At 29.4% G+C, this 26,171-nt stretch overlaps 1 protein-coding gene and 1 long non-coding RNA gene across 2 annotated transcripts; one reads left to right on the top strand and one right to left on the bottom strand.

Annotated features, from left to right (window-relative positions):
- Window positions 1–4,822: 4,822 nt before the first annotated feature.
- On the bottom strand, window positions 4,823–10,721 carry LOC125867900 (uncharacterized). Its single transcript, XR_007446682.1, has 3 exons — window positions 10,514–10,721; window positions 9,765–9,803; window positions 4,823–5,326 (listed from the first exon to the last, which is right to left on the bottom strand). It is a non-coding gene; the product is annotated as an uncharacterized LOC125867900 (long non-coding RNA).
- Window positions 10,722–18,159: 7,438 nt separating this feature from the next.
- On the top strand, window positions 18,160–21,260 carry LOC125867889 (nudix hydrolase 2-like). The gene is made up of 8 exons (XM_049548484.1): window positions 18,160–18,328; window positions 18,633–18,698; window positions 18,969–19,106; window positions 19,279–19,356; window positions 19,932–19,982; window positions 20,086–20,120; window positions 20,265–20,373; window positions 21,042–21,260. The coding sequence occupies exons 1-8, from the start codon at window positions 18,194–18,196 to the stop codon at window positions 21,216–21,218; spliced, it is 789 nt and encodes a 262-aa protein (XP_049404441.1). The 5' UTR covers window positions 18,160–18,193; the 3' UTR covers window positions 21,219–21,260.
- Window positions 21,261–26,171: the final 4,911 nt, after the last annotated feature.

Raw genomic sequence — 26,171 nt, 5'->3', positions numbered from 1 at the left:
ACAGAATGCATATCAATTTCATTTTAGCTACTTTTTTAATGTACTGTTCATGACAATTTGTTTTTTATACCAAATTCATTCAATAATCATATTGACAACATACACGAACATTTTATACCAAGGTTATTCAGAAATCATTCAATATGCATACATGATGGATATGCATATTTTAAAATAGATTTTAAACAAAAACTACAAATATAATTACAAAAATCTAAAATACGAGTTTTAAATTAACTATTTAAAAAGTTGATAGATATGACCTATGCCGTCTTCCCAAGGCCTGCTAGGTTTAACCATTATGTTGAAAAACTCATTTTCTGAAACTTTGACAACACCAAAATTCATTTGAGGTTCAAAATTATCTTTGAGCTTTGAATACGCAGATTTCCTGTGAATATTAATAATATATAATAAACATTGTATACGCATCGATTGGATATTATTTAAAGAGAAAATTGGCTTTATTTACACATATACATGTCACGCCTAGATGAAACATTTTTTAAAACCCATTTGTTAAACTCATCGATCAACTCAGCTGCAACCTCAAATTCAATGTGACTTTCAAACGGATGTTTGATACGAAAGAAAGTAGGAACTCTTCTTAAACTGAATTTCACCTTCCGACAACCGAATGTACAGAGATGTGTCATACTTGCCGGGGTTCCTATTTCTTGGTTTCACATCTGGAGTTGTATTAGCATTGAGAATTGGATCAAGTTCAACAATCTGTGTCATAGTCAAATTCGGATAATCATCCAATGTTGATGGTTTTGAAGTTATTGATCCAGGTATGTCAGCATTAAAAACAACACCAACTGTTTGGTCAATTGAATTCTGCACTTCAGCTATATATTCAAAAAAAAATTAATGTTAAAAAAACTTTGTAAGTGAATATACATATCTTGTTAGGATTGATACTCATATCATCAGTGTTTGAAATATCAACGTATTCCCTCATTGAAACTGAAGGCTGATCCATTGGAGTTTTTTCAGATTCTTCAACATGTTGACGTGCATCATCCTAATGTATGAAGTAATATAAAATTCAATCATAAAATAATGCGAAAAGATTGTCTCATACAAATTTTATACAAGATTAATACAAAGTTTAAATCAACAACAATAACCTGTCATTAATATTGCCTTTCACAAATTTAATACTATATTAATACCAAAACTGAAACAACATAAAATATTGTACAATACCAATTCATACATTATTAATACATAAGCTAATACAAATTTTATAATAACACTGACAAACAACAAACAAGCACATGCATAAAAACTACTTCATTCAATATTCATACAAACAGAATACCAATATCAAACAAACATAAGCTAGAAAATAATGCATAAGATTTACTTGCACATACACAATTCATACCATGATAATATCAATTTCAGACCAAAAAAAAAGATATACCAATTGTTTCAGTTCTTAACTTTGTCAAACCCTTTAATACCATTTAATACCTCTTGGTGTGATGTTTGTGTTGGTTGACCTCTTGAAGACCTAATTTCATCAATTATTAACTTTGTCGAATTATGGACATATGCTTTCTATTTGGTCATATGCTTGTCAACCTTGTCAATAGATATAAACATGTATGTTAAACATTAAAGTATTACAGAAAAAGAATTAATAATAAGTAATTGAAAAGGAATTGAAAAATATTATCCTTCAGTTCTTTCAACTCCACCTGAACCTGTCATTAAACATTAAAGAGTGGTTAAATTCTTTGTAATATGTAAAAAAAAAATATCATAATTTTTTTTGTATACCTCTACAATTTCCTTTTTCAACTCTACATACTTTTCATCGAAGTTAACATCGTTCCTTTATGATGTTGCTTGATTTTCTGTCTCATGGTGACTAAAAGATTGATGTAAATTGTTCTGATCAATGGCATTCATCTCTTCGTCAATAAGCACTATGTTTCTAAATTTATGTTGTAATAACAAAATAAGATGTGAGAATTAAATTTTTTTTAAAAAATGATAATTATTAAAGGACAATAACTAAAAAATGACCTGATTGCCATATGTTCTGAAAATTGTATTCTTTAAGTCATCGAAGAAAATACTCTCATTTGATGTCTTCCAGTTGAGAATACGCGGTGTGCCATTTGCAACACGGATAACAATTGTGTTGTTAAAAGGATGACAACACTCATAAAACCAATATGCAATGCTAGGTAGAATTGGCTAAATTTGAATGATGTAGGATTATTTATCAACCTATGACTGCAAACTTTAAGAGTCAATCTAAAACATTCATTACCCCAAGGAAAGTTGACATACTGACCGGACTCAACCAAATCAAAATATAATTTAGGTATGGTTGTTTTGGAGGCCTCAGAACCAGTTAAAAATGTACTAATGAAGAACAGAACATCAATTTTAAAATGGTTTTCGGGCTCAAATAAGTTAGGCTCTTTAAACTTTTTCAAAAAGTCTAACTTAGAGACTTTGATGATTTCACCAAAATATTTTTTGATAAGTCTATTTGGAATAGACGGATCTGAAAAAAAAGTCAGTAAGGAGTCCACATTTGAGACCAGTGAATTCCTTGATTCCAAAACGTAGTTTTGTATCGTTTATTTTGACAATAAACATGTCGTCTCTGACGCTTTCAGATTCAAGAAGAAACAAATGCCGCAATAGTTGACATTGAATCTTTATGTTGTGCATCTCATAAAATACACCAAAAGGTGTTTGTTCCAGAAATTGTTGAAACCTCTCTTGCCCGAGGAATTTCAACAGATCAGCAAAAACATTCATGTTTGTACATGAAGACCAGTGTGTGGATACTTTCCTTGCCTATAAAATAAAATTGTTTATACCAAATTAAAACATACTTCATACAAATATTATTCAAGTTTCATTCCAACACTAACTACAGTTTATAAGTAGTTATAATTAAACTTATATCATATAAATTAAATAAAAAATAAATCAATTTCATATAAACATTCATAAAACATATATAAAAGTATGTTCCTACAAATATTATTCATGTTTCATACACATGCATATACATAAATTTCAGTAATACCTTATACCATATTTGAAAAAAATTCACACAATATTATTCAAACATCATACCAGCTTCATGTTCACTGTGGCATTTAACAAGCTACTTTCAAAAATTTCTCTAACTACACTAAAAATAATTGTAAAAACAACACTTATTATCAATTTATACCATTTGTTTACCAATGTTAACACTTTAAATACATTAATGTATAAATAGAAAAAGAAACCTTCCTAATAGAAAAAATTCCAATTTCATATCAATATTATTCAAAATTCATACAAAACATACTAATTTAACAATTCATACAATTTGCATACCAATTTAACAATTCATACCGTATACACAGTTAAGAGATAATCACACCAATGTTAATACGCAATTCATACCATTTGCATACCAATATTATACCACAATTCATACAATATCCACCAATCAAACTTTAATGCCAGATTCATACACATATTATTCAGATTTCATACAATTTTCACCCAAACAAATGTTTCGAAAACAACAATAAGCATAATGTGATATTTTTATTAAAAATCACTAGTTTGACTAATGTGAAAATAAATTAAATATAGTACTTACCCTAACAACTTTTTTGACTTTTTTGGATATTGAGATTTCTGATTCCTTCTTTTTTGTTGTTCTTCTTGTTGATGGTTTGGAAGATTGAGCAACTTCTACATTTGTTGCTTTTTTTGTTTCTTTCTTTTTTATTTCACTAACAGAATCAGAATCAGAAGGGGTTTCAACAATTTTCCCCTTCCTCTTCTTCCCCTTTTGATTTGTGGGGCTCACCCTTTTCTTTGCTTCGTTTTCACTAACAAAATCAAAATCAAAATCAGAAGGGGTTTCAACAATTTTCCCCTTCCTCTTCTTCCCCTTTTGATTTGTCGGGCTGACCCTTTTCTTTGCTTCATTTTTTTTCTCCTTTTGATCCTTCAACTGAGAGGAATCACCCTTTGCCGGAGTTTCAACAATTTTTGGTGGCGGAGTTTGAGTTAATATATTGAAAGTTGGAGAATGAACTTCATTCGTAGAAGTTCCTTCAACCAATTTAGGACTCTTTCGAGGCGTTGCAATCGTTTTCTTAGATATGATGATGATGAGAAACGTAACGAGAGGGACGATTGTGAAGTTAGGGTAGTGGGGTTGTGGGAAAGATGGGATGCACAGTTGTGAATGTGGGGTAGTGGGGTGGTGGCGTGTAGAATCTAATAGGCGTGGGAGGAGGAGGGGATTAGCGTATGGGATGTTTGGAGTGTAACGGTAAACAAGGAAGTCGAATCAATGTACATCCCTAAATTCGTGTAACTGATAATTTCGATTTTAAAAAAGGAACTGCAATCAAATTAATTAACTATTAATAATTAATTATATAAAAATATAAAGAGATTAATCATTTATTAAATTAAATTGTAATTGATTTTTAAATAAAGTTAAATTTAATTATATGTTATAACCCATAAACAAACTGTTATAAGTAAGAATTTCTTAAGAGTAAGTTTAAAACCCGTAATATTGTCTCTTAAATGTGTATATGGTGTGATTTTTTCTTTCAAATAATAATGATTGGGCCTGTACCCAACACTTTATATTTAATGTAGTGAATGCTTTGCATAGTCATTTGGTGACAAATCATAGCACCAAAGTAATAAAAAAAGAGCAAAAAAATAGCTCATGAAAAACACAGTTAAAATTGCATAAGCTTATATGATGGTATGATTCACCCGAGTGAAAAATCATATGTGTGAAATGTTAGGGAAGGGCAAATACAAATCTTCAAAAAAAAATTATGCACAAGTAGTACAAGCCAAATAATAGTGTCTTCTTGTGTTTCCCTGCAAATTTTACTACATAGGTTTTCCAAATTCCTCAAGCTTCTTGGCTAAATCAACTCAGACTTCTTTCTCTAAAAAGTTGGTACATCAATCTTTCTTGTGCAATTTAACGACACTGTATAAAAAGTATACAACATAACATGGCAAACTAACTTTCACAGTCGATTACTTATCCCTTCGCTCATTAATTGTGTGCATGACTTCAGTGAGTGTTGATTTGGTGCTTGCAAGAGAACATGTTTTATGTTCTGAATTGTACATATCATCACTCATTTTACTTGATAAGAATCCAGTTGAGTAAATAGAAGTAATGATATCACTGCTGATTTTATGCCAACCAAAAAATTCTAATCATATCAAATGAATTAAGCCCAGACTCGCCGCAATCATTTCTCCTGACTCTTCTACGCCTTCTTCCTCTCTCTCCATTGTTTACCTGAAAGAGGGAATGCCGGAGTGAGAAACTTCATAGCTGAAAATGTAGAATTAAGAGTGAATTCGCCATTTTTAACTGAACCTTATACATCGTTTTTGAAAAAATTAAAAAATAATTGACATGTGCGCAATTTCAGCAAAAGAAGAAGCAACACAAAAGAATTGGCTACTATAAACAATAAAACAGTAGTAACATTGGATTTAAAAAAAAAAAAAAAACTGAACTTGTGAAGCAACATTTATTTGACATGTATTTGAAGAAGCCATGATAATGGCAAAAAAATTACACACATATATAAGAATGTTAATGAACACTGCCTTGCACACATGGAAGCAATCAGTTCCTTCATTTTCTTATTTTAAGTAGAATTTTTAAAATCTATCTTGCAAAATTTTCCTAAAAGTAGAGTACCATTCTTGTTATTGTTATGTATTCTCCTGAACAATGACAAATAAGACAATGCATTCTCCAACTGATTCTCTTCCTCTGTTAAAAATGTGTGATATTTACTTTCTGATAGGGTACACGTCGAGTACATAAGAGCTTAATATCCTTCAAAACAAAGAAATATTTGATTAGATCCTACGTATTTTCAAAAATACAGTGAGCATTTTTTTAGAAGAATCACATTTACATGGCATTATAGATTCCAGTAAAAGAAACTACATAAAATTATTTGTTTGGATAAACAAATGCCAAGTTCTTCACACCCTCATCATGGTCATGGCCATACATTTTCAAAAAGAAGAGCAGAGGCAACATTTCAAGTACAACTTCTTACTAATAATAAAATACACCATAACATACTTATCTAGACTTCTCAAAATGATAAAAAGAGAAGCTACTTCCACATGTTGTCACACATAATTTGTTTTGATTAGCATACAGATAAAATCTAGTGGTTAAGGAATTCCTACATTACAAAAAATAGTTAAATGATACATTCAAAGGAATATTCATATATAGAATCAAAAGATGGTAGAGCACTTAATTTGCAAGGTTTACAGGAAGTCAGATCTATGATAATCAATATGCAACTCAATTAAGTGCGCATTATCTGGCTTTTTTTTTCGCAACTTAAGTTGGTGATTAATACTGCTAAATATTGAGAAACTCATAGCTCAAGATTATAAACATCAAGTTGGCACCATTGCAAAATTATAATAGCAGTAAACATGTTTGAGAACACGAAAGCTCCCAAAGTTACATGATATCATCATATTAGTTCTCCTCAAAATAGCCCAGTTTTATCCTTCATTTTTCCCTTTTTAGTTGTAACAACACTTTTTTTTGAAAATAAAGTAAAAAAAAAAAAAAAAAGTGTTGTTACAACTAAAAAGCAATTTAATATAACAGACTAACAACAAAAAAAACAAATTTGATTGCAATCAATGCATATAGTAAAATTAAAAGAATGACAACAACTGTTGCATTAGAATATGCAGGTTCGCTATGAGTTATAGTGTCTAGAAGAGCATCACAAAGTAGGCATTTAGAAGTTGCTAAAAGCAAATTGAACACGTTAATATCAAGTTATCAACGGAACAAATAGAGAAATTCCTTGGTAAAAATAATGTAAAAGCACTACAACCTATTACAATTAATCTTATCTTAGTTTGGAAAGAAAGCTCAAACTTGCAACATTTATACCACTCAGTTAATCCATAGTTTTGACTTTTGAAGCCATCCTAACACTTCATCTGCTTAATGCCATGAGCAAAATCAAACTCATTCTTGTGAAGAGAATGATTCAAGTAGAATCTGTCCGAAAAGTCAGTCAGGTCAAATTATAAATGCCACAAACAAAATAAGAAAAAAACAAAATACACAAATTTAGTTATCAGCTACATTTTTATGTAAACTTTATGGTAAATTTCACACATGATTATATGAGCTTCTTATAGATAGAAAAACTACAAACACATTTTTCTTTGGTAGTAGTATTGTGGCTGATCAAAATCTATGAAATAGATAGATTGATTGACATATCATAGCTCTTGACATAGATCGACCAATTACATAAATCTTATCAGTCATAGGGAACACAAAAACAAACTTTGGATTGGCTCTTGACTTATGATCCATAAGCCAAAAGTCATCAGTTAAAAATTTTAACTTATAATTTTTGGCTTGTTTTTGTTATTTTGACTTAAAAATAAATGCTTATAAGCATTTCTTTATTTTATCGAAATACTTCAAAACTACTTAAAAGTAATTTTGACTTAAAATAAGCCAATCCAAACAGGCTTCCTTATAAGCACTACTTTATTTTATCGAAATACTTCAAAAATGTTTAAAAGTAATTTTGACTTGAAAAGATTTGAAATAAGTCACAATCCAAATAGGCTCTTAAAGTCCTCATATTTATGTTAAATACTTGAAAATCATCATAATTTTTCTTATCTTATAGGGAAGTATAAAAAAGACAGTCAGTTGAGTTAATATAATTCATATAAATTCAATCAAAGGACATTATAGGGAGTTAACAGATATGACATTCTGAAAAACAATATTGCATAAGAGAAACTAAATAAAAGAGGAAATATATATATAATTTTATTTTGTAGAATATTTCAGTGCATTAAATCTCAACATTATTTATTAGGGAGTCAATTTTTACATTCTCTTCTAATAATTTGCCAATAAATTTGGTGCATTATCAACACAATTATCACAGATCTAGTAGAAAAACTTAACAATCTGAAAGACGGAAGAACATAAAAAAAAACTCATCAAGAACTTAACCAAAACATGTAAATCCAATGCTGAATGAGTGAAGAAGAATGATAAGTCCACAAACTCCACATATCAGACTACGCGAACCTTGTTAGTTTTCTTTTCTTTCTTTTTATTTTTCGTCAAAAGATAAAATTTTATTCAACCAAATTGCAAATATATACAGGTAGTCCTTTTGAACTCAAGGTCTAAGAATTGAGACCATTACTATTGCTTTCATCTATACGAAAAGACGCTAACTATTACTAACTACACGTTTGTCCAGCTATATGTATCTCTTTCAGAACTACAGTTGGTGCTCTACATTATGGTTGGAACCTGCGTTTGTTTTTCTCCATCCAAGTATGGTAGACAACGACAGTATACAGGAATCCTAGGATAGTGTTTTTGGGCGATCTGTTACTAACAACTTTTGACAGCCACATGACCTTTATCAACGAAATTGTCAAGGGCAGTATGGCAGGGGATTCCCGTAGCCAACGAAGAGCTTGCATCCAATATTTTCCTAACTACCCAACTCGCTTTCTTACGTGTCTATAGAGTTTCCTTTTATATAGAACGTATGAACCCATTGAAATCATTACTTTTCTTTCTTCTTTGATATAGCCCATAATAATTTGTAAGAGGCATGAAAAATGTGGGTGTTAATCCATCTTCATGTATTCTATCATACCTCAAGAAATTTCTCCATTAATATCCTTCGACTTAGCTAATTGTACCAGTAGAAATAGCTACCTTAGGCACTAACTCCAGCTAAATATGACCTTTGTGTTCAAAGAAAATATTTAAATCTGTCATATTTATTTATGTATGTATAGCATCATACACCTTATATTAGTCAAAAGTTAAACAACTTATAAAATGCATATAAACTACATTTTTAGGAGTACTGTCTCTGTCACATAAATCCATTGTAGCTAGAACTTGTAGCAGAACAATAAGCGGATAACAAATGAGAGAAGTCCAAAAAGATCCGACATTGCAAAGGAAAAGAAGAAGTTGTTATGGAAACGATGAACCTAGAAAACATGATGACAAAATGATCCTACTTTGTTCAGGAAAAATAAACTATTATGCACAGAAAATTGTGATCAACAAATTAAAAAAACTATGCTTCAAACCTAAACCAATTGAGATGGGCTATATGAACACTAAATATACATATTGTTCCATTTGGGGCAGTTTTATTCCAATACTCAAATAATGATTAAGGTACTCTATTAAAACGGTTTCCTATATTTCCAACCGAAATACAAATCAGTAATGAACTAAAAGGACTCCTAGCAAACAACATACTTGATATAATTGTAGCAAAACAAAATGAACATTAATCCTAACCATTGGAATAACCTATTGATCTTGTGCTTCATTTATATTTTGTACTTTGCTAGGTCTTCCACAAGTGAGGTGTAGGAAAGATGGTGTACACAACCTTATCCATAACTTGAGAAGGTACAGAAACTGTTTTCGTTTGACCCTAAACACGACATATAATTATGAACTGTGAAAAAAATAAAAATAAAAAGTACAGTTGCTATTAAAAAAATGCACCCAAACATAGAAGCACACAGAAGAACCATAACACGGAGAAAAACGAACAAAAAAAGAGGACGTTAAGCTCAAACAACTCATCCAGACCATCCCTACAATAAGCTAGTGAAATGAAATATATTAAAGGAGAAGGAAATGTATAGCTACTTACAATCCAACGACATTTGTTGCTCATCAAAAGTCATAAAACCTGCAAAAATCAAAGAAAACCATGAATATAGCAAATGAGATCAATATGTTCAACAATCAAAACAACACAACTCAGCGTCACAGTTGTATTATACGTAGAATGTAGTTAACGAATTGTAAAAATGAAAAAGTGGAGATTTGATCATCATGTATTGTTCAAACAAACTATAATTTTACAACCGTCAACAGAGAGAATAAAGGAGAATTAAAAACCAAAAATTGATATCCTAATTAATGAAATATAATGACCATCAGTACGAAAGATAAAAACTGCCCCTTTTCTGATAAAGTGAAAATTCAATTCATTACCTCGCTAAATGAGTCATTCGTAGCTCTATCAAGTAGTTTCATAGTAGTTTTCGTCCATTTGTTGCCTCTGAACTCTAAATAAGACTATATGTAGTTTAGAGATCGGTTTGATTCTAAAATCCCCCAATTTCTAAAAAACCACAACTTTAAACCTAAAGTTAAAATATTAATTTCTCTAATTAGTACATAATTTACCAACATGCAACAACACATATACACATATGGATCTAACATGTAAACAATAAATATAGCAAAAGAGAAACGACCAGTGCAAAAGGTAAATGAACTCGTCGGCATCAAGACTTGGCTTGTCACCGCCATCCTCTGTAGTTAATTCTGACCACGAGGGATAAAGGGGGAGAAGTCAAAATTCATATAAAATAGACGATTTTGCACGGTTACCTGAAAACCCTTCCTATTCTTTACAGTTTTCTTTGCAATGTCTTCACCAATTTTCTCTGGAGAAAGACGGAGTCAACCGATTTTCACCACTCTGATGAAACCTCCGGCAACTCGACGAAGTCTTTGAGGGTCGGAGAGGAATTGAACTTTGGTTTTGCACAGTTGTGAAGCAGGGAGGGCTGGAGCTACTTTTTGTGCAATTAGTACACATGCTTCATAGTGGTGCTGACATGTGTTTTCATGGAAAGGAGTAAGCAGAAATATGAGTTTTTGGTCAAAAACGTCCTTAATCTATATTCTCAACTTAAACTACATCCTTTTACTATTTTTTTAACAGAAAACATCCTTGAATTATTTAAAATTTTACAACTTTCATCCTTTTGTTAAAATTTATCAAAAATTAACAAATTCTTCACAACATCATGTATGGTTCACACTACTCTCAACAAATTAAACTCTCTAAATCACCCCAATAAATCAATTTTGTTCATTCTACATACATCTAAAATAATATTATAATTTTTTTTAGTAACAACATTTTACATTGTCTTCCTTTTAATGAACAATTTTATTTTTATTTACTTTTCATTTGATTTGATATCAAAGAATTATCAATGGAAATGTTTTGTTTTCATTGAATCTACAAAAAGTGGTGTCGTTTGGAGACTTTTACTTCTAATAATGAAAAATGAAATTTGAGTACTAAAGATCAAAATTAGCTGAATCTTTATCACCTCAATTATCAATTTGCCCCAAAAAATTATTGTTTTAACGACATTTTCACTTTGCAAGGTGAGGATTGTGTGAAATTAAGTTCCAACTCCATTCAGTTGGTAAAGGAGAAGAGCAGATCATGTCTCCTCGTAGAATTACACCGTTCTAACATTGTTTTTTTTAACAGCAAACACGAGTCTCAAATTTTTATTGTTATTTTTTTATGCTTTTTCCAACCGGTAATAATATAATAGATTTTTTTATGAGAATAATACGAATTGCATATGTTTTTGTGTGGAATTCGCTAATTTTTTGACAAATTTTAATAGAGGGATGAAAGCGGTTAAGTTTTAAATACTTGGAGGATGTTTTTTGTTAAAAAGAATAATTTAAGGATGTAATTTTGGGGTATAGTTTAAGGATATTTTTAGCCAAAACTCAGTAATATAATGTACCATTTAGATTACTTTTGGTACAATTCTTTTATGATGTGATAGTCCCTAGTGTTGTTGGCTTATATATAAGAGAATATATATATTTCTATTATATAGAAACATGAAGAGCATGACGACCAAGGGTATATTGGTCATTTCAGACTAAAAAAAATACTCCACATTGTTCGCGAAGCATTCATTTCTGTACTTTCTTCCACTGACAAATACAACTCAAACCTCCATTTTTTTTTTGGCTTTATTGGCTCTCTTTCAAGAAAACTTTTAGCTCTCTTTTTACAATTTAAGGTATGATTCTCATTTCTCTCTTAATTTTTTGCTCCAAGTTGTCAGTTGTATAATATTTGATATTTGCTTTCAAATCGTACGTACATTTTCATAAATTTAGCGATTAAATAAGTTATAAAGTGTCTATCCTGACTAATGGAAGAAAAATTTAAAGTAAGTACTAAGTAGGAGTGCATTTGCTTAAGGGCAGAACATACCATTACATTGGATGTTTATTTCCTTAATTCTTAACTTTTTTATCGCATAATAAAACTAAATGAAGATTTTTCAAGCACAAAAGAAAATAGGTTACAATTGGATTGTATAGTTCCAATCAAAGACTTAGACAACTCTAGATTATCATTATAAAAAATTAAACTCGAAAAATATGACAAGTTTCTTCTTTTTCTTATCTAATACAACAATTGATGCTCATTCAATTTTATATGATTTGCAGAGAGTAAAGAAGTTTGTACGATCATACATTGTAATGTGGTTTGTTAAATGTGATGAAAATATTATGAACTTTTTTCACTTATTACATAGTAATGAAAATGCTATTTTGTATCATATAACTTTTTCCAAAAAGACTGCTAAAGAGAGCGCTAATAGCTCTATATGATTAATATTATCACGTTTGTTAATATAGACATATCACAAAGGTAGGTAAAAATAATACGCACTAGACAAGTCCGGTGCGACGAGCACGATCTATAAGGCAAACTCCTTGATATTGCCGGTACGGAATTTTGAACTTGAGACCTCGGCATGAAAGTCAAGCCCAAACCACTGGACAACCCCAAAGGATCACTCATAGCATTTCAAAGTCAACCATTCACTTTTAAACATAAGGAATACTCTCTATACAAAAAAAATTCTATACAGAATTTAAAAAAATGTAAAAATTATTTATATCTAGAAAATTTAAATGAAATGTTCATTAGACTGTTTGATTTTTGTTGTGTTCTAGAAAATTATTTATATGTATTCGATTGAAGTTTGATAATGTAACTATTTATTATGTTCACCTAAGTTGTTTTTGACTTTTGTTTGTGATATCTGTCAATCATATTCTAAGGTATGTATCCGATTGAAGTTTGATAATGCAAATATATATGTTATGTTCACTAAGTAGTTTTTGACTTTTGTTTGTGATAGCTGCCAATCATATTCAATTTACATATCAATCAATATTTATTTAGTATATAGAAGAGTGAAGAGATGGGAGAATTTTTGAAGTTTCATTATATTCTTCTACACTCTTGTTTGTTTGCCGCAAAAATCAATGTAGTCTCTTTGTTGATTTCTATTTGCTCTGACACTCAGCTTCAATGATTTTTATTCAGTTGTCACTTGTGTATTTCATTAATTTTTTTCTTTCAACTTTTGGTGTTAGTATAATTCTTATCATGCTTTGGTTCAGTCTAAGTTGCGAGAACTTTTCACTTTCTATGCCACATGCGTGTCAGATTCTCCAAATGACACACACCTGTTGATGAGTCTAAGCAACATAGAATATAATTCAGTTGNCACAATTTTTGCAACTTATGACCTCAAATCTTCGTTTTAACTCCAAATTCGACTCCGTAAATTCACATAGACCCGTTTCGACATTCTAAAACTGCTGGAATCGACGGAAATTCGATTCGAGTCTCGAAACTCCAAATGACTCGAAATAGCACTTTTAACCAAACTTTAACTCTTAAAAACTCAACTTTTCATCAATTTTCCTTCAAACCAACTTCGAAAATACAACAATTAGGACTCGGGGCAACTATCGGGAGGGGTAAAACGGTCATTTTATGAAAATTTCCAAAAATGACATTTAGGGTCATTACATTTTACATGTGAATTAATATTTAGGCTTAAGTCATATGTAACCCCTTAAAGTTGTCTGCATATTTCATTTGAACACCTCAACCTATATTTGTTCCTATTGAACACTTTAACCTTATGAAATAAATACCTATTTAACATAAAATGACAATCAATTAAAATATTAAGATGCGTGTATTTCAAACGCTTGTACATAATAAACATACCAATAAAATGATGACACGTGGCATTGTATCCAACTTTTTAAAAAGATCTATTTAAATAATCCAAAATGTTTTTTTAAGAAAATAAAATTTATTCTTTTGAATTACCCTCCCCACCCGCGTCTTCTTCTTCAAAACCCATATCCCTCTTCCATCGCCCTTCTATCGGCACCGGCATCCCAGTAAACCATCATTTGATCTCTTCTTTCTCCTCCATTGATCAATTCACATGTTTTTTTCCTCCATCGAATCTTACTCCTTTCATCAATGTCAGCAATATAATACACCATCTACCCAAGCTAAATACCAATTCTTTTTCATTTTAATAGCATCAAAACCTTCTATTCATTGCCTTTATCTTCTTTCCATTTGTAATTATTTATCACAATTATACTAGATAAAAACAAACTTTTATCCGAAAAAATTAATTCATATTTATTTCACCAGATTAAATGGAGTTTTACCGGAATATTGAATATGCAGATCTACATAAAAAATTATAAAAAGGGAAGAAGAAGAAGAAGAAGATAGGTGGAGGGGGTGGGGTGGGGTGTGTATGTGTACAAAAGATTATGGAAATGATAGATGAGAATGGCAGAGGGAGTAGATTCAAAGGAAATTATTTTTTTCCTTTTTTATTAATTTTTGTATATAAATCAGTAAAAAAAGAAAAAAAAATTATTTCAATAATTTGATGCGCCCAAAAAGAGTGTAGTACACGTTTTTTGACATGTCAGCATTTTGTGTCTAATAGGAATGATTTTTGAACAAATAAAGTGTTCAATAGAAACAAAGATAGGTTGAGGTGTTCAAATAAAATATACGAACAACTTCAAGGGGCCGCATATGACTTAAGCCTATCAATAAGTTGAAACATCTCATGTGAAGGTTGGGTGTTGGATATGGAAAATAATATGTAGTACATACATCTTTAAGTGCATTAACAATCAGGATAGTAGTTGCAAAATTACTGAAACTGAGATACGTGCTAATGCATACCATTTGTCCATGAGAAGGAGAACAAATGACTTGGCAGATGAATTTTCAAAATTTATTATTGTATCTTCACTTTTTGGTAATTTAGATTTTATATGTACCATTTAGATCTAGAGTTAAGCATTGAGAATTTTCACCATCATTATAGTTGGAAAAGTTGATCAATTTTTATTTATTTATTTTTACTTTGTATCTATTGCCATTGTTATTTTAATATAACCATATTTTCAAAGTTATTTTAAAGTCTTGTACTCTTGTTATTATCTCTCTAAATTAGAATTACATTTATTGTGGTCACTTGAGATAAAATTTGTAGACTATAGTATTGGGCCCGTGCATAGTTCGAAGTTATTCCAAAGTCTTGTACTCTTGTTATTATCTCTCTATATTGGAATTACATTTATTGTGGTCACTTGAGCTAAAATTTGTAGACTATAGTGTTGGGCCCATGCATAGTTCAAAGTTATTTCAAAGTCTTGTACTTTTGTTATTATCTCTCTAAATTAGAACTACAGTTATTGTGGTCACTTGAGCTAAAATATATAGACTATAGTGTTGGGCCTGTGCATAGCACGGGCATTCTCATCTAGTATATATATATTCTATATATAATAAGTCACAATGCAACTATCATTGTAACTATCTTGTTAGCTTTCAACCAAAAGCTAACAAGATTTTTAGTTACATATTTATTATTTAGTTAAATAATAAATATGTCATTGTATGAGCTATTTATTACTCATTTCTTTTAAATTTGTTAATCCGATTTTGATCTGACACATAGTTTACGAAAGTAAATTAGATTTTGAGAAAAAACATTAAGTGATACTTGAAGTTGTCTCAGATTTTCAAAAAGACACCTTAACTTTGCATGCGTCCTATTACCCCACAAAACATTCAAAATCACAATAAATACACATTTTTTACACAATATTTTCACTTTGGACAAAAATATCCTTCGAATGTGCAATTTCTTAAAAACAAAAAGTCGGACCCATTATTGATGTATTGAAGGATGTTTTGGTAATTTCCTATGATGAATTCGTTTTGTTTGTTTCTTTTAAATTTCTTTTACTATACTAAATAATTGTATAAAATATTATGAATCACGATAATTAATTACTTAAATATTTAAAAGTTATAAAAATATATAAAAGATCTGATTGACTCTTCAAATTTTACCGGTGACACATAAATTGGGACAAATGAAATAATATATATTATTTGAAAATTTCTTAGAAAGTACTATAAATTACAGTAATTAACAGCTAGAAATATTTCAAAGACAAAAAAACTTGTTTGAATCTCAAAAAAAATTTAGTACTCCCTCGGTCCCAATTTATGTGACTTACTTTCCTTTTTAGTCAGTCACAAAAAGAATGACACATTTTTATATTAAGTAACAATTTGACTATAAAATGTCTATTTTACCCTTAATGAAATGATTTACAGCCACACAAATTTCTATCATTCATTTTGGACCACAAGTTTTAAAAGTCTTCCTTTCTTTCTTAAACTTCGTGCCGAGTCAAAGTACCTCACATAAAATGGGACGGAGGGAGTACTACATAAATTGAGAAAGAAGAAATGACCTCTATTATTTGAAAATGACGTAAAAGTATTACAAATCATACAATAAAAATTAACAATTTTAAATTTTAAAAGACTTTAATGCTTTATACTTATTTTATTTTCACTTTGGACAAAAATATCCTCCCAATATGCATATTTTTTTAAACAAAAGTGGGACCCATTATTGATGTATTCAAGGATGCTTTGGTAATTTTCCTATGATAAATTCGTTTTGTTTGTTGTTTATTTTTTTTAAAATAATTGTATAAAATATTATAAATCACAATAATTATTTACTTAAATATTCAAAAGATATAAACATATGTAAAAGATTTGATTAAGATGCGTAATTTTATCGGTGACACATAAATTGGACAAATGAAATAATATATATTATTTGAAAATTACTAGAAAGTACAATAATTTACAGTAATTAACAATAGAATATTTTAAAGACAAAAAAATTTGTTGAATCTCTAAATTTTATTAGTACCAAATAAATTGAGAAAGAAGAAATAACTTCTATTATTTCAAAATTGCATAAAAGATATTACAAATCATACAACAATAATTAGCAATTTAGAATGTTAAAAGACATAATTTTTTTTTTTACCATAGTTAACAATAATTAAAAATTTAAACTATTTTAAATTAATATTAAAGTTTGATTAACTCTTTAATTTTGTCTTTGTCACATAATTGAAACAAAAAATGATATATAATGGGCCCGTGCTAGCACGGGCTCCGATATCTAAGTGTATATAAAATTTGTCTTTCATCGAACAACGTGTTAGCTTACGTCTCAAAAGTCAAAACTGTCATATGAGTTTCCTCCATTCTCTTTTGGAATACTTTTTGGGTATTGTACTTATGGGCGGCTTTAATAAATTGGTGGCCTAAAGCTAAATTCGAATAGAGGTCTTAAATTCGAATATATATCTTTTATAAAATTTATTATAGCCAATTATTTAAGCTTTTCTTGAATCATAGTATTCATAATTTGTCAAACTTCTATTACTTCTTTGCTCTTTTATGATTTTTTTTTTAATTTTCTACAAATACTACTCAATATGTTTTTTTGACAAAAATACTTATAACCTATTAATTTTTTTAAAAAATGAGGCCCCTCAAATTTTGGGGCTAAGGCAATTGCCTCTTTTTTTCAAAGCTCTAGAGCTGCCACTGATTGTACTCATCTAAGTATTTGATTCAAGTTTAAAGCATATTAACAGGATGTAAAAAAAATATGTTTAGCCAGAAAATAATAACTATATATTTATTAGAAAAATGACATTTTTCATCAAATTAAGTAATAAATCAAACTATTAATGACATATATATTTTTGTTCAATTTTATCTAACTTAACGTCGTTTTTGACTTTTCCCCTTTGAAAATAAAAGTTGGGTCAAAATTAGTTGATCAACTTGTAAGACCGCTTCTCATTTTGATGGCTAATTGTTACTATTATATTTATATCCAATGCTTTTAATTTATTTCTCACCAGGATAAATAATAGTGGTCAACAGATGGTAATATAATAATAATTATTTTTCTATATATATAAAGCTTGTTAGGTTCTCCATTTGATAAAATTCATAGGCAAGTTGTTGAAAGAAATTCAACAATATTTGAAGGAGTTATGGAGGAAAATAGACAAGTATTTGAGGCTGATGAAGATGCATATGGAGGCATGAATGTACATATCAAGGAGTCAATGGATTCTATCAAATTCATTGCTATGCTTAGGGCATCCATTTCACAATGGACGAATCAGGTATTCCTCCGTTCTAAAAAGAATGATCTAGTTTAACTTGATACAAAGTTTAAAAAGAGTAAGTAAAACTTTCCAATCTTGTGAATCAAAATTAAAGTTATGTAAAATATACGAAAAATACCCTCTAATGTTGTGATGTTAAACATATCACACGGCCAAAAATAATAATTATTAAAAAAAGTAAAAGTTATTGATTCTTATTAAACCTTCTATTTTACGTTTTCTATAGTTATAATATGCTTAAAATTATAAGATATATACCTTTGGTAAAATTAAAGTGAGAGTATATAATTTTTTGTTTCAGGGAAAGAAGGGTGTTTGGATTAAATTGCATATAGAATATGCCCACCTAGTTAACGATGCAGTCAAGGTACGTGAATGCCAACCTACTAAACAAAATTTAATTTATTAACTCACAACACCAATATACTACTATCTCTGGTCTTGTTCATATTAATTTATGTGATACTTTTTACTTTTTCAAAATTCAATATATTTAGGACTTTTTGAGTTGATCTAATCTTAATTAGTTTTAAAATACGTTAAATTAACTCTAACTTTTTTTAAAAATTACATAAATCGAGACAAAAAAATATTAAAAATTGATAACTTAATTTGTGTATATTTTATTGGTGTGCAGGAAGGATTTTGGTATCATCATGCAGAGGCAACATACTTGATGTTGGTGTATTGGATTCCTCAAACTCCTCATACTATTCCTGCAAATGCTTCTCACAGAGTTGGTATTGGGGCTCTTGTTATTAATGATAATGGAGAGGTATGTATCTCGACATATTTAAAATCACAAAATTACATATGTACATGTCAAAGTCAAATACCGTTATGCACCCAGTTAATTAAACATCGTTACATAAATTGATATATGGGACATAATACTACTTTCAAACCATATTATATTAACATGACATATGTTAATAATATTTGCACAGGTATTAGTAGTCCAAGAAAAAAATGGGACATTCAAGGGCACAGGGGTGTGGAAACTGCCTACTGGGGTTGTTGATGAGGTAATTATGAATTATCATCACCACTATTTCGAACCTTTACTCTCTATCTATCTTTGTCGTAATTTATATGACTTACTTTTATATTATTAGGAGTAATACATGTATTTGATCATGCATAAGTAATACCATGTTTGGTACATAGTTGGTTAGGACTATATATAAAATTATTACTATAGTATTTGATTTGCAATTTTGAAACCTGAATAACTAATACATATATAAGTTATGCGAGAATCTATCTACAATTTTATGCAAGATATAAGATGAAATAACTAATACGTGAATAACTAATTCATGCATAAAGTAATATACAAATTTCCTCATCACTAATTCATATATTACTAATACATACATAGCTACTCTAACCAGCTACCAACTGATCTCTCAATAAAATAATTTATAGTCACACAAATATTTACAACTTATTTTAGACCATAAAATTTAATTTGTTTTTTAAAACTTTGTGTCAAGTCAAGCAATATCATATAAATTGAGATGGAGGACGGTAATATTTACATTGCAACAAATTAATTCTAATAATGAAATAAACTTAATTAGTTATTTCCAAACAACAGGGGGAGGATATATGTGATGCTGCTATAAGAGAAGTACATGAAGAAGCTGGAGTAAGTTCAATACAATTAATTAATTAAGTTTCTAACAATTACTTATAATTTCATCTTTTATTTAATTAGTAATAATTTTTGGTTTTATCATGAATTTCATCAGATCAAAGCAGAATTTGTAGAGCTACTTGCATTCAGGTAATTAATTAATCTCATGTGCCTTTTAATTCTTTAATATATGAACATTTTTTAATTAAGGATATTGTGATTTCATAATTATTTCATTTTCTTTATTTAAATAATTATTTATATGACTAAAAATTATTATTTGTATTATTACAGGCAAAGTCATAAATCATTCTTTGGGAAATCGGATTTATTCTTTGTTTGCATGCTAAAACCACTCGCTTATAACATCCAGAAGCAAGATTCTGAAATCGAGGGAGCGCAGGTGTGTATGTAGGCCTTATTTCTTTTTATAAGATTGATACGTTTGAATTTGAGTGAATATTTGATTATTAAGATGTACATTACGATTTAGAATTCTAAATATGAATATACATATACATATATTAAAATGTATATTGCATTAAGAACTTAATACCAAATAGTTAACACTATTTGTTTTCTCAATATCTGAATGTAAAAAAATTGTCTTTAGTTAAAATATAATAAATATAATATTCAAATAAAATATTAAGTTGATCTAATATTTTATCAATGAAATATTTGAAAAAACTTATGTGGAAATTTGTGATGGTAATGACTAACGATGGTGATTATGTGTGTCGATTTGGAATGATATTGACTAGTAATGATGATTGTGGATAGTATCTTATAATATAGTGATTAATAGTCGTGGCTCTACTACGTACACCACACATAAAGTTTAGTGACTTTATTGCGGCAAAAATTAGTTATATGACTTTATAAGTAAAATTTAGTGATAGCAAATTTTCATTAGTTTGATATTTTTAGTAGGGACATTTAGTAGGTAAAATTAAGTATGATTGGATTTTTATTAGTTTGATTATTAATAAACTATAATTTAAGTTTTATTAATGCCAAAAAAAGATTTCTTAATTATTGAATAATTTTATTCTTTTGTAATATTTGCAGTGGATGGCTATTGAGGAATACGCAGCTCAACCTTTTATAAAGAAGCATGAAATGTTCAATAAAATAGCAGAGATTTGCTTAGCAAAAAAAGACAACAAATACAATGGTTTCTCCAAAGTGCTTATGACTTCTGCATTTTCTAATAAGAGAACTTATTTGTACTACAGCCAAAACTAATAGAGACGTAAACATTATTTAAAGTTTATAAATTCTGAATTTGTCATCACTTGTCTTAATTAGTAATTGGTTTCGTAATTAATTATGTATACTTATTTTTTGAATTCTATATAATAAAAGTTACTGAATTCGTCTAAATTTACGACATATGAGTTTTACGCTAATGTATAATTGATCAAATATTATTCTTTGTTCAAGAGAATCAGATTGAGATTTCATAGCCAATTTACGTTCAAATTCACAAGATTAAATAATGTGAGTATGTGACCACCAAGTTTAATTTAATTACCATTTCTTTGTCTTGTTTAATTTTCTCTATTTGTTATTCTTGTTACAAATGAAGAAGTTCTTCGATAAGTCTAAATTTGGCTTTGCAAAAGAGTCCATTTTTTTTGTTTAAAAATAAATCAATCGTTGCGTATGGCAATAACAAGAATTTGTACTAGGGGTGTTCAAAATTGAACCCTAACTTATAAGTCAATCGCAAAATTAATTTATTGGCTTATTGGTATTGACTTATCAAATAAACGATTGGTGTGAGGGAGGATTATTGAATTTCCTTATCGAATAAACCGTTAACCGTTAAGACTTACCATACTTACACTTTTATCTTAGATATATTAGCCTCGTTTAATATTTTGCCACAATATATTATATATTGTTAGTCCTAAAATCGTAAAGCCAAAAACTGAAAAACCTATATACTTTTCTATTGTATTAACTATTATATTACTACTATTCTATATTTTTTTGCAATATAGAAGAATTTTATAATTTAACTGCATTTAAAATAGTGAAAAGAAGTCCTTTTTTTAACATTCATGGAAAAAAAAGTAGAGGTTAGTCGATACACCGTCCAATAACTGTCCGATAAAACCAACCGATATCTTATTGATTGGCTAGTGGATTAGCAAATTTAAAAATCGATATCCTATAGGCCAAACCATTAAGCAAAATTGTATCCACACGATCAGCACCCCTAATCTGTACTGCTAAATTGTTTAATCAATGTTCTAAAAGACGATTTATATGGAGTAGAATGTTTAATTTTGTCATAGCTAAGTGTTATCCTTAGGCACGCAACCTCGCTTGACGAAAGTTCTTTTTCATATTAATTAACAAAGGGGATATCTGCTCAAATTTGCATATTTTAAGGATATATTTGATCTTTTTCCACTTTTTATTTGTTTTCCCACTCGATATCCGAAGCCCACATTGGAGCTTCGACTAAATTCAGATCGCACTCTACAGGGCCCATTCGGAGATGACGCTCCCAACATGATTTTCTCCACTTTTTCCACTTATTAATCAACTAACTAAAATTAGGTAATTTGGAGGCTCAAGTTAAATTAAAGACATTTGAACTAACTATTGAATGTTGAAGGACATATGTGACCTCATAACATGACATAAAATAGGAACATATATCTAAACATAAACGAAAAAATAGTTTAAAAGTAAAAAGAAACAAGTGTTATAAAAGAAGAATCTAAATTTCATAAAGTGATACGAAGGTCAAGGTCAAAATACATAACTGATTATTTAATTTATCTATGAAACCTCTAATAATATGAGTATATGATTGAGTAATGTCTATGGAGACAAGGACATATACCTTTAGCAAACTACCATGAAATACTAAAACTCATGAATACTAAGCCCCTAGGAACCGAGAGGGGCTTGCCAAAAACAGAGAACATAGAACCTAGCGACGTTGCCTAATTGTGTCTGCGTATCTGAATCTGCACCAATAAAAGATGCAGCACCCCTACAAAGATACGTAAGTATATGTGAAATAGTATTGTATGTTAAATGATAGAATGAAACATGAACACACGTATCAAAGATAAACAAGAACAACCAACAAAATCATATTCATAACATAGAAGGGTTAAGAGATTGAAACCGTTTATGTTGTCTTAGTATTGAGTCTTTTATCATATTTTAGTTCATTATGAGAATTTAATAGTATAACCGACACAAACCACCATGTGAAGATATGAAGTCTGATTTTGGTCCAATCAGCTAAGCCATTTTATACCTTGTCGGGTGCGAGACATGCATTCCCTAACTAGCTCATATACCAGGGACATAATAAAGAGTCGCCCAAACTAACGATACAATCCTTAACCTACGTCAACAAACATAGCTTCAGAAATTCGTTGTTTAGACTCATGCCCTCTCGGTTAACCATTTAACTCCCTTAGCATATGTGTTCATCGATTAGCCTGATGGCTCATGTTCATAAAATTTAAGGATTATAATTCATAACTTGAGTTCATGCCATCATATCATAAAATTTAGAATTCAAGTATCATAACTTGCATTCATGAGAATCATATATCATATCATAATTCATAGTCAAAAAAATATATTGTGGTATCATAAAATTTACATTTGAGATGATTGCATAGTTCATAATCATAAAAGATCATCAAGAAATGATTAAGCTTGATTAGTTTTTAAGATAGATTTTTTTTTTTCATAATCACAAAAATTCTTGTAGAATGCCTTGTAAGACTCATGGGATGAGAAATATCATAAGAATTGAATATTTTTATGGAGGGTCTTGGAGTTTTATAAAGAATCAAGAAAGTTCAAGACATGAGCGTTTTGTTCTAACCCTAAATCGTTCATGCAAGACATTAAAAAACACGGAAATATAATTTGTGGGAAAGAACAAGGTGTTTTCACACGTAGTGGATATCCTTACATACCTTAATTGCTCCAAATTCCAAAAAAAAGAAGAAGATAGAAGTACTGAGGGAAAGTAGTTCTTTCAAGACTATTGAGGGAAAATATTCAAACCAGAGATCAAGATTCTGGAAAGGGGGAACTTCACTCAGACAGTGTCCCTATAGAGATCAAAAAATGAAGAAATCAACCTTTTTTGTTGATCTCAATTGGGAAGCCACTTCTAAGGCCAAGTATAATTAGTAATAACAGTGAAAAAAACTCATCAACAGGCAAAAATCGAGAGCTCTTTGCAATTCTAGAACCAACACTTATGAGACTATAACAACGATAAGTGGGACAAGGAGAAAGCAAAAATCAGTTATATAGAAATAATGGTAAAAGTCCCACATTGGTGGTTAATGAGATGGGTGGACTCCTTATAAGGCACGGACAATCCTCCTCTCTTTGAGCTAGCTTTTGGGTGTGAGTTAGACCCAAAACCCTTTATTAATACGAGCAAGATAAATGGTTACAAAAGATTTTAGGTGTAACAACTCGGAAAATGATAGAGTGAAACTAGAGCCTCACATGTGAGTTTGGAGTCGAGAACTTAATGAAATGATTATATTTGAATTTGACCCAAAAGTTCTTAAAAATGTGCTTCGGAAGTTACCGGAAACTTGTTTAGCTGTATATTAAAAGATCCGTTTCGTTTTTCGAAAATCCGACTTCATATTCTTGTTTAGGGGGTCAAATTGAGTGGGAAATGGGTCTAACCCAAATTTTAGAGCAACCGTATCAAAATCCGAAATTTCCAAGTGAAGCCTTTTTCGAGGGTCTACTTTGGAGGGTCATATCTCCTAGCACACAAATNTTCTAGGTGCGAGATGTTACATAAAAGATCATATTCAATTGCAACCTATTGCATTCTATATTCTTGCTTACAACAGTCTTCTAAAGCATACCGATTTATATCTATATTTTTGTAATAGAATCAACTTTCTTGTTTAAAATTTAGACAACTTATATGAAAATAAAGGAAGGCGAGACAAGAAAAAAAAAACGACAAAACAAAAAATAATATATGTTTTGTAATAAGCAAACAAAATGTCTTTTTCACCATTGTCGTCATTTATCTCTCAAGTAACAACGTATTCTCCTTTCTCTTTCCCTGTTTGTTTTTTCTTCAACTTTTTATCTTATTTTTTCTTGTAAAAGTCTTCCCTTTTCAAGTTTTTATCTTTGTAATTTTTGTTTAAGTTCTTTCATTTTCAAGTTTTTTTTCTCTTAAAGTTTTCTCATTTTCAAAGTAGTTGTCTTTTGTGTTACAGTTGCGACAAAATATAGGTATTGAGTTTAATTATTACTTGTTGTATGTGAATACTTGCGAAAATTTATTTGTTGCTTTTTATGTGTTAGATTCAAGGTTTAATGCGGTAAATTTTTCTACAAAATGTAAAAAAGTGATTGCAGCATCAATAAATTGTTTAGTATTATAATTCTTTACAATTTTAGTTTGTGTTTAATTGTCTATTTTTTTCTAATTAATTAATTTGTTGTATATATTCTCCTACGAAAATCATTTTTAATGCAAAAAACTATTAATATTGACTCATTCGACACGTTGACCTCAAAAAGATGAAGATGGAGGAGATAAAGGATTGCAACCTATTACATATTTTATTCTGGTTTACAATAGTCTTTTAAAGCATATAGAAAAAGTTATATATATTTGTATCAAATTTTCAAGTGATTGACTATATGTATATATACTTGTTATATTTTATCAAAGTTACTTCCTACATTCAGTTCACGATATTAAAATTTACTTTTAATAATTTTATCAATATCTCTTGCAACTCAAGTAGAATCGTATCGAGCTTTAGAACGAACAAATATTTAAAATATTAAATAAAAATTAAAATATCATTTTTCATATCTTTTTTTTAAAATTAAAGATCACATAGGTCAAAATATATTAAAAAACGAATAAAAATGTATAAGACATGTGAGTTTTCTCAAAGTGCATAATCCACCAAAAAAATAAACAAATAAACTAAAAATATCTACACGGAGATTTATAAAGACAAAAACAAGAAAAAAACAGAAAGTGAAAAGTTGAAGAACACTACTGTTGAAGTGAATCCTCTTGTCCAAGCTCTTTTGATCATCTTCCTCTACCATATTGGATTTGAAGTTCGATTCAGTTAGATGTAACTATTCTCCAAACTTAAAACACCTTGATGTTGTGTCAAAAAACTTTTATTTCGACATCGT

Source organism: Solanum stenotomum, chromosome 6, assembly GCF_019186545.1.
Source record: "Solanum stenotomum isolate F172 chromosome 6, ASM1918654v1, whole genome shotgun sequence".
NCBI lineage: Eukaryota > Viridiplantae > Streptophyta > Magnoliopsida > Solanales > Solanaceae > Solanum > Solanum stenotomum.
Note: the sequence above shows the minus strand (reverse complement) of the source record. Positions and strands in the feature narration are given on the sequence as shown.

Bases quoted from the DNA above. Each gene is read 5' to 3' on its own strand.
- LOC125867889 (XM_049548484.1), top strand. From the start codon at position 18,194: ATGGAGGAAAATAGACAAGTATTTGAGGCTGATGAAGATGCATATGGA. The intron at 18,699-18,968 runs GTACGTGAATGC...ATTGGTGTGCAG, and splicing joins TAGTTAACGATGCAGTCAAG to GAAGGATTTTGGTATCATCA. The intron at 19,983-20,085 runs GTAAGTTCAATA...GAATTTCATCAG, and splicing joins AAGTACATGAAGAAGCTGGA to ATCAAAGCAGAATTTGTAGA.